This window comes from Prunus avium, chromosome 4 (assembly GCF_965620075.1).
Source record: "Prunus avium chromosome 4, drPruAviu1.hap1.1, whole genome shotgun sequence".
Lineage (NCBI taxonomy): Eukaryota > Viridiplantae > Streptophyta > Magnoliopsida > Rosales > Rosaceae > Prunus > Prunus avium.
The window spans coordinates 24,761,973-24,772,242 of record NC_142287.1 but is presented as its reverse complement, the minus strand read 5'-3'; the positions used below and the strand labels follow the sequence as shown (position 1 = coordinate 24,772,242).

General features: G+C 50.3%; 1 protein-coding gene across 1 annotated transcript; it reads right to left on the bottom strand.

Annotated features, from left to right (window-relative positions):
- Positions 1 to 339: 339 nt before the first annotated feature.
- Positions 340 to 10,129, bottom strand: LOC148295090 (uncharacterized). Its single transcript, XM_088252384.1, has 4 exons — positions 9,521 to 10,129; positions 9,324 to 9,450; positions 1,350 to 1,621; positions 340 to 994 (listed from the first exon to the last, which is right to left on the bottom strand). The coding sequence occupies exons 1-4, from the start codon at positions 10,076 to 10,078 to the stop codon at positions 404 to 406; spliced, it is 1,548 nt and encodes a 515-aa protein (XP_088108510.1). The 5' UTR covers positions 10,079 to 10,129; the 3' UTR covers positions 340 to 403.
- Positions 10,130 to 10,270: the final 141 nt, after the last annotated feature.

Below are 10,270 nucleotides of genomic sequence, written 5' to 3'. Positions count from 1 at the left end.
TGCACCGTATGATTGATCGATATACGGAGATGCAATCGTCGTATATTCATGAACGCCGTCAAGTTGACTTAATGGAGCATTTATGGGCGGTGAAAGGCAATGACGGTGAATGATATGAAGTGAAGACAAGAATTTTTTAAGATTTTAATGTTTATGTTTTATGTTTAGTTATGTTTGGTTTTTTTATGCTTTGGTTGTGGTTCGTTTGTTTTTATATTTTTAATGCTTTGGTTGTGGTTAGTTTTTTAAGTATGGAATGTTTTGAATAAAAAGGAATTTTATTTAATAGTTTCTTTGGTAACTCAAAGACCAATACTACTAATAAAATAAAATACATGAATTACAAGCAAAAATTAAAACAAAACATTAAAATACAATGAAATGAAAAGGCAAGCAAACTAACTTAAGGGTTTTCATCATTTAACCAATCCGTATTGCTAGGTCCATCATCACGAAAAAGTCTTCGTCTCATAATAGCCTTTCGTTCAAGCTTCCAAAATTGTTTTGTTTCAGGAGACATATGGCTTGTATCCATGGCCATGGTTTCCCGATCCTTCTTGTCTTCGTTTTCTTTGCGTTGATACTCCCTTTCTTTGCGTACATACTCCCTTTCTTTAGCATATTCTATTCGCATTGCCCTTTCATCTTCTTGGGCTTTCTTGTCTAATTCAAGTCTCATGGCGTTTTGCCTAGCAATTTCCTCCAAAATTTTAGAGGCATTACTAGTAGAATTATTTCGTCTCTTTGCCTTCGCCGCCTTCCTCCCAATAGGTCTCGGCTCCTTTTCAATGGGTGAGTCTTCACTCATAGGGGATTCCATAGGCAAATCCGAAGCTTGTGAATCATGGAGTGGCGTCTCATTTAACATCACCGTTGGACCCTTTGGAATAATGCTAAATCTCTTACAATGCTTCACCACCTCCCAACATTGGGTATGGTTGAAAGTTTTTTTCCCTTGTCCAGTAGCACCAAACCACATTTGAGCTTGCACAATCTATATAAAAAAAAAATTGAATATGCAAAGAACTTAAACAAAATATTGGTAATGCAAAAAAGATAAACATATGAATGAAAATCCAAGAAATATTAACAAAATATAGAGAATGGAACAACCATTTAAATAAATATTAGAAATACAAGAAATATTAACAAAATATAAAAATGGCAAGAAACATTTAAATAAATATGGAAATACAAGAAATATTAACAAAATATAAAAATTGCAAGAAACATTTAAATAAATATGGAAATACAAGAAATATTAACAAAATATACAAATTGCATGAAACATTTAAATTAAAATTAATAGGACATTAAAATTAATATAATGAAAATTACAAATAATTTACCTCATCGCTTAGATTTTCCCCGCTTCTTTGGTTATCCATCGCTTTAGTGAGGGCATCTCTCCATTTCCCCAACTCTTTGTTGAGAATTTTCCACCGACTAGACAATGCCGATTCTGTACGGGTGGAACCCGATCTTTCAACAAATTCACGATGAATTTTTTTCCACATTTGACTGAATTTCATCTCATTACCCGATATGGGATCATGACTAATTTGGATCCAACACTCACATAACAAGACATCTTCCATGATGCTCCATGCCCCTCCGGTTTCTTGAGAAAAAGCCATAATATGATAGACAAAAATTAAACTTGAAAGTGAAAAAAATATGGAGTAGAAAATGAAAAAAATATGAAGTAGAAAGTGAATAATAGTTGGAGGAGGAGAAAATGTTTGAGGATTTGTGGTTAAAAATGAAGAGGATTGATTGGTATTTATAGAAAAAAAATTCAGTAATTTTTGGGAATTTTTTTAAATTTTTTCCGATTTTTTTTCATAATTGTTGGCCTTGAAAAATTCATGGGCGTTGGATTGGATGAAAAAAGCAATCGGAAGGACCAGAAGCTGCCACGTGGCGTATGACCGTTGGGGAAAAGCTGACGCGCGCGCAGCAAATTTTTTTTAACGTTGGCGCGTGCAACGCACGCGCCAACGTTAAAAAAAATTTGAATTCCGCCTGCTGACGTCACGCTGGCGTCAGCAATGACGTCAGCTCGCCTTCGGGCCAGCACTCGGGCTGATTATGCCTTCGGGCCTGCCCAGGCAGGTGGACCCCAGTAGTTGCCCGGGCTGGACTTTGCTGCTGGAAATGGGTTTTTGAGTTTTGCCCCCCCCAGCCCTTGCCCTAGGGGGCTGCTGGAAGTGCTCTAAGAGCATACTAAATGCCCTCTATAAGTATGCCCCTCCCACTACAATACAGGGGTAAGACTTTTCAGCTTGACTTTTATACTACTATATAGTCAACAGCAAGAGCTCTTAAAAACAATCTTACTCGAGCATCGGAGGGTCTTAGGCTGGTTCCACACCGGTTCCATAGACTTTACGAGCTTCGCTTATCTTCTATTCAGGATCAGCATCCAAGGACAGGAAGAATCGGCATCCAACACCCAATCGATCTCTTGATCGTCCATCCCACTTGTAAGTTGCACTCATCTCTATCTATTCAAGATTTAGCGCCAACAGATTGGCGCCGTCTGTGGGAATCGCTTATCGATCAACCCATATCTCAAAACAAAGAACTCTGAGACCAAAAAATGAATCCATCTTCGGCCCTCCCTACCGATGGCCCCATCCTCGGCCTCGTTGGCGAGCCGAATCCAACTCCCTTGCTTCAGACACCTGCTCGACCGACCACCCTGGAGGCTCGGATGGAGACCCTACAGCAGGATATGGCAAGAATGCAGGAGCACAACAATGTTCTCGCCTCCAAACTGGATGACACCCAGAGGCAACTGCATCAACAACAAACACTCTCCGCCCAGTTGCAGAACGATCGGGAACCAGCCACACAGCTTCGGCAGGAGAAATCGTTTAAAAGCGTACGAAAGCCCACTTTCCAGGATAGAGGGAAGCAGCAGGCCGCGAACGGACCAACTGTCTCCCGAAGACTGTTCGTGCCCACTCCGAAGGAACGCCATCCCGAATATCGCGTTTATTCTGATTGCCGCAAGAGGATCAACGATCGGCGCAGGGAACGGCAGTCATCGCCCATCCAGGTCCGGGCGAAGCTAGACGATCCACGCCTGGAGGTACTTGGACCAAAATCCCCCTTACGCCAGAGGTACGGCGCGATCGGCCTGGAAGAGACGGACGAATCAGATTATGTTCCAACATCCCCAGGAACCACAATCTCATCGGCAGGGCCCTCTGCACGACGCCACAGCCACCGATCAAACCAAGACAACGATCGGCGAAAAGGAAATTACGAGAGAAGCCCCAGCCGAACGGCAGACCAAGGAAGGCGAGGTCACAATACTGACCAACGCACAGGGAACCGAGCGATCGAACCCTTTGGTGACGATCTTCCATCTACCGATCCGACTATTCGTCTCCTCCTACAGAAGATGACTCGCATCGAGAAGGAACAAGACCAGGCTCGGACACCAACATGGGGAACGGTACAGCCAGGGCCGTTCACCAATCGAATCCGGACATTCAGACACGAGAAGGAGGTCCAAGCACTCCGCATATCGTTTTATTTGGGGGTCGAAGATCCCGTTACCCACATTCATACCTTCCAATCAGCTCTGGGTTGCAAAGGACTGACGGACGAAGGCCAATGTTTGCTATTCCCCTCCACCCTGACCGGAGCCGCTCTGAATTGGTTCTATCGGATGGAGCCAGACACGGTCGACAATTTCAATCAGTTGAAGCAAACCTTCCTCAACCATTTTATGATTCAGACCGATCGCCTATATTCCGCCGATGATCTATATACCGTTCGGCAGCAAGACGATGAGCCGTTGAGGGAATATGCGGCTAGGTTCAGCCATGAGTACTCCAGATGTCCGGAAACTGACGACAGGGCGGCCTTCGGTGCCTTCAAAAGCGGCCTTCGGTCGTCTCAGTTTCGTTATTTGGTCCACAGCAGCAACTGGACCACCTACTCCGAATTAATGAAACAGGCGGCTATCCACGCCAAGGCTGAGCATTTCAACTCCAAGGGATCGGCTTCGACCCCAATAAACAAAACGGCGTTGACCGATCAGCCTCCAACGCAGAACTACGACCGATTCCCGGTCGACCGATCGGCAAACCAGGCCCCCTACCGAACGGCACCCCCTGTCCCTGCTTTTTCCACTCCGCGAAACAAGCGGAAGGACAACTTCCGGGAACGGCAGGACAACAACAAGAAGGGCAACCACAAGGGGAATCGGCCAGACGAAATCTTCACTTTGCTCAACACCACTTATGAGCAAGTTCTCCTGACCGAAGGGGATATGATACCGAAGCCGAACAATCGGAAACTCCCTCGCCAGAGCGAAAAAGACACCGGTGTCTTCTGCCGGTACCACCAATACAACGGCCATGATACGGAATCATGCATCGCGCTGCGCAAAATCGTTGAACGCCTCATCAATGACGGAAAGCTGGATCAGTATTTAAACACCAAGCCAGCAACGGATAACTCATTGAATCGGCAGATCAATATGATCAGTGGAGGGGCGCCTATTGCCGAAGCCAGCAACCGATCCGTTAAAAACTACGTTCGTGCCGTACGGCATCCACAAATCCTCAGCGTGGCGGGAGGACGCAATGACAAAATTCAACGCAACGGTTGGGAACCTATCACCTTTTCTGAAGAAGAAGAGCGAGGCATCATCTTCCCGCACTCTGATCCTATGATCATACGGGCTGATATATCGGATTTCGACGTAGGCCGAATCCTCATCGACACCGGCAGTTCGGTCAACGTGCTATTCGCCGACGCTTTCAACGCCCTCGGCGTGGACCCTCGGCATATGAACAAGGATATCACCCCTCTCCTGAGCTTCTCTGGCGACGTGGTTGAACCAATCGGCAGTGTCCAGCTCCCGTTCGCTGTCGGTACCATCCCCAGACGAACGGTCCTCTACACCCATTTTCTAGTGGTCGACTGCCCAACGGCATACAACGCTATCATCGGCAGGACGGCGCTCACAAAAATGAAGGCCATGCTGTCACCACACATGCTCCTCCTCAAGTTCCCCACACACGCTGGCGTCGGCCAAGTGCGAGGGGACCAATTGAGTGCACGGACGTGTTACGTTTCGGCAACCAAGGAATCGGCAAGGGCTGCGCTTCGCGAAACATACTCGGTCGCCACCAGCTTGGGCGTACCGAACGGCAGGGGGACGGACAAACCAGATGACCCCCGAGATGAGACTGTAACCCCGCAAGCGCAACCCGCCGAAGATTTAGAACCAGTCACCCTCTCCGAAGCACAACCGGACAGACAAGTTCGAATCGGTACAACCTTGAGTCCGGCACTCAGGGCCGATTTTATCACCTTCCTGCAAACCAACGCAGAAGTCTTCGCCTGGTCATACGACGATATGCCCGGCATCGCCCCGAGTGTCATCAGCCACAAGCTCAGCATCTGCTCCACTTTCAAACCCATCAGGCAGAAACGGCGGGCCTACGATGCCGAACGGTATGAGGCAATGAGGCTCGAAGTAGACAAACTGAAGACCATCGGCTTCATCCACGAAGTAACCTACCCAATTTGGCTGGCAAATTCGGTTTTAGTCAAAAAATCAAACGGCGCCTGGAGAATGTGTCAAGACTATACCGATTTAAACAAGGCTTGCCCAAAGGACAGCTTTCCTCTGCCACGGATCGATCAGATGGTGGATGCCACGGCAGGCCATGAACTTCTCAGCTTCATGGATGCATACTCAGGCTACAACCAAATATTCATGAGCCCTACCGATCGCGAACACACGGCATTCATCACCGACAAGGGACTTTACTGCTACAACGTCATGCCGTTCGGCCTGAAGAACGCTGGGGCGACATACCAGCGATTGGTCAACAAAATTTTTTCCGACCTCATTGGCACCTCGATGGAAGTCTATGTGGACGATATGCTGGTCAAGAGCAGAACGGCCGATTCTCATCTCCACAACCTTTCGCTCATGTTCGGCGTCTTAAAAAAGTACAACATGCGCCTCAACCCGAGCAAGTGTGCCTTCGGCGTTTCCTCGGGCAAATTTCTCGGCTTCATGATCAGCCAACGAGGAATCGAGGCCAACCCTGAAAAAATCAAGGCATTACTCGACATGCAGGTCCCGAAGACACAAAAGGACATTCAGAGTCTGACTGGGCGTGTCGCCGCTCTAGCCCGGTTCATCTCCAAGGCTACCGATCGGTGCGCTCCATTCTTCAAAGCCCTCAAAGGAAGCAAACGGCAGATTGTCTGGACTGCCGAATGCGATCGCGCCTTCCAAGATCTTAAGGCCTACATGAGCAGAGCACCCCTATTATCCACTCCTCTCCCCGGCGAAGAACTCATCCTCTACCTCTCGGTTTCGGCAACGGCACTTAGCTCTGTGCTCATTCGCAAGCCGAACGGCATCGAACTCCCCATTTTCTACATTAGCCATGCTTTGCAAGACGCTGAGATTCGGTACCCCGAGCTCGAAAAACTCGCCTACGCTCTCGTCCTTTCAGCACGCAAGCTTCGGCCATACTTTCAGGCTCACAGTGTTACCGTCCTCACCAATCAGCCTCTGCGCCAGATACTCCAGAGACCGGAGACATCCGGTCGGCTAGTCAAATGGGCCATCGAGCTCGGCGAATTCGACATCCGCTACCACCCTCGTCCTGCCGAGAAGGGACAGGCTGTAGCCGATTTCATCTCTGAGTTAACCGCGTCCGAGGGGCCAGTTTCGAAGGACGCCGCATCCGATTCATCTTCGACGGTACCAGTCGCCCACCCGACCGAAGGAATCTTTAATCCGTCAATTCCACTTTGGACTCTCTACGTGGACGGTTCGTCCAACCGACAGGGCAGCGGAGCCGGCTTGGTACTCAAGGCCCCTGACCAGACAACCATCGAATATGCCATCCGATTCCAATTCCGGACTTCCAACAACGAAGCCGAATATGAAGCTCTGTTGGCCGGCCTTCGGCTCGCTAAAGAAATGGGCGCTCAGCAACTCAGGATCTGTAGCGACTCACAACTTGTCGTGAACCAGATACTGACTGAATTTGAAGCCAAGGACACTTCGATGGTTGCCTACTTGACACACGCTCGCCGATTGCTGCACCACTTCACTGCGTACCAAGTTCAACAGATCCCCAGATCCGAGAACAGCCACGCCGATGCTCTATCACGCCTTGCATCAGCGATCGACGACAACATAGGGCGCCGTGTGCCGATCGAGGTCCTCACTCGGCGCAGTACCACCGACCTCGAAGTACATGCCGTTCGGCAGGATCCAAGTTGGATGGATCCTATCCACGCCTACCTCGCCAACGGCACGTTGCCTGGCCCCAAACCTGAAGCAACGACTATCCGCCGCCGATCGGCACGATACCTCCTTCTGAATCAGATTCTCTATCGGCGTGGTCACTCCTTACCATTGCTTCGGTGCATGACCCCGCAGCAGGGAAACTACGTCCTACGAGAGATTCACGAGGGGGCCTGTGGGGACCATTCTGGGGCTAGATCATTGGCTTTCAAGACCATTCGGCAAGGGTACTACTGGCCGACTCTCCATGCCGATGCCACCACCCTGGTCCAGAAGTGCGATCAATGCCAGCGTTTCGGCTCCGTTCCAAAGCTGCCTGCCGAACCACTCTCTCCGATTGTTAGCCCATGGCCCTTTGCCCAATGGGGTTTAGACCTCATCGGCCCTATGCCCCAGGGCAAGGGACAGGTCAAATTCGCCATCGTCGCCGTCGACTACTTTACCAAGTGGACCGAAGCCGAAGCTTTGGCAACAATCACTGCAGCCAGGGTTGAACATTTCGTATGGAAGAATATCATTTGTCGATTCGGCCTCCCGAACGCAATAATCACCGACAACGGAAAACAATTCGACTCCTCTCAGTTCCGGCACCTATGCCACCGATTTGGCATCAACCTGTTCTTCGCCTCCCCAGCACATCCGCAGTCGAACGGCCAAGTCGAAGCAATCAACAAGATCATCAAGAAGACGCTGAAGAAAAAGCTTGGGACAGCTAAAGGAGCTTGGCCCGATCTCCTTCCGGAAGCGCTATGGGCCATTAATACCTCCTATCGACGGTCGACTGGCGAGACGCCATTTTCCCTTGCCTTCGGTTCCGAAGCCGTTGTTCCAGTCGAGATCAACGCACCATCGTGCCGAACGGCATCTTACGAGCCAGAGCAAAACGAAGCCCAGCTCACTCTCAACCTGGACCTCATTGAGGAACACCGTTCCCAGGCTCAGCTTCGGAATGCCGCCTACAAACAACGGACCTCCCGCTACTACGACTCGCGCGTCAGACGCCGATCGTTTAAAGTAGGGGACTGGGTACTACGCAAAATCTCCCTCGCCACCAAGGACTCCAACGACGGCACCCTTGGTCCATCTTGGGAAGGTCCTTACGAAGTTGTCACCATCTGCCGCCCAGGCACTTACCGTTTGCGTGGTACCGATGGTCAAACCCTCGGCCACCCTTGGAATATAGAACATCTCAAATATTACTACAAGTGAACGCCCCTTCGGTCATCACCTCTGTATCATACCTTCGGTCGTCACCTTCGGTCATCAACTTTTGTAATCGGTTTAATTTGGAACTCCCTATTCTATACATACGGCACTACCATTCAGCAATATTATGTCAAACATACTCTACATACGACATGCGCACATACAGAATTAAGGGACATGACACATTAACCCGAAACAAACTGAACATTGATAAATAAGGGGCCACAGAAGGGCCATCTGTCTTTACAATACGCCGTTCGGCACGCTCAAAAATGTTAAAAACAAAAAGTCTACGAGGTGGGTGGATCGGCTTCGGTCGCTACAACATCGACATCAGCTGACGCAGGCACATGATCAGTCGACGGCTCGGCAGTAGACGTAACGGCAGCCCTCGGCCCGGGATGACCTTCCTCCCCACTGCTTGAATCGGTGTCGTCGGTTTCCTCGGCCTCGGCATCCTCGCCCTTGTAGGCCTCCACCATCTCTTCGGTCACCCCTTCCGGCAGCGGTGGTGGATCCCGGAGGAAGTTCAGGTTCAGCTTCTTGTCAGCATTATACCGTTTGACTCGATAGAGAAAGTCGTCACATTGCTCCATGACCTCTCTATCCACCAAACGTGTAAACTCCTCCGACGATCGGTAGTCCGCAACGGCCTTCGCCTTCTCCTCTACTAGCTCCCTGGCATGCGACCGCTCGGCCGCATCCATCGCCACCTCTACCGCTGCCTTCGCCTCATGGGCAGCCATCACGTCCAGCTCGGTCGCCGCCAGCTTCGACGCCAGCTCAGCAATTTTCGCCGCATTCTCCTCGGCACGCTGGTCCGCCTCCTGCAACATCTTTCCGGCATCAGCGATCTTCGAACGGCCCTCTTCAAATCTCTTTTGGTACCGTTCGGCAGCATTCACAGCTCGCTTCGCGCAGAGCCACATGTCCATATTAGCCTGCCACACCAACGGACACATTAATACATGCCGAATCAAAGTATCCTTAAGCTACAAATCCTACACTTACCGCTGCTTGGAGACGGAAGGCCCGACCGGTTTGTTCACGCAACGTCTTCGTTGACAGTTGCTCCAGCTCAGCCAGCTCCATCTGAGCACCGTCAATCATACAGTTGATGAACGGCACAGCCTTCCGAGGACACGCGATGTTAACCGGTCCCTCCTCTCCCTCCACCTCATCATCAGGGATCAACACCGATGTCCCCTCGTTCGGGCCCCTTGGCCGTTTCGGCAACGGCGTCACATCGATGGGACCCTCGATCTGCCGTTTGCCCGTCATTTGGAGGTGGGCCTCCCGAACGACCTCTGCCTCCGCCGCCCTCTTCTCCCTCCGGCGGTCAGCCACCGTCTGCTCATCAGCCGACGTCCCTCCCGCTGGCCCTGCCGTCTTTCTCTTCTTCGGCCCGGGGGACTGAACCTTCTTCGTCTTTGGCGCCCCTTGCCCCTCCAGACGCCTCCTCGTCGCCTCGCTCATAGGCCTCCCTCCTGCCACTGCAAAACAGGAAAAGCACGAAGTCAAAAAGGAAACGGCAGCATAGAAAAAAACACCGACCCTGCCGAACGGCATCTCTTACTTTGCCTTTTTTCTTCTTCCTCTTCCTCCTTCACCCTCCGATCGTGTTCGTCCCTACCGATCAGGCCTGCCTTGAACAGATTCCGGAAGTAGAGCAGCTCCTTACAAAACCGATCTTCTTCGGCAATCTTCGCTCTCACCCTCTCGATTGCTTCAATCTCTCTGATCGGTGCGGCCGGCCGTTTC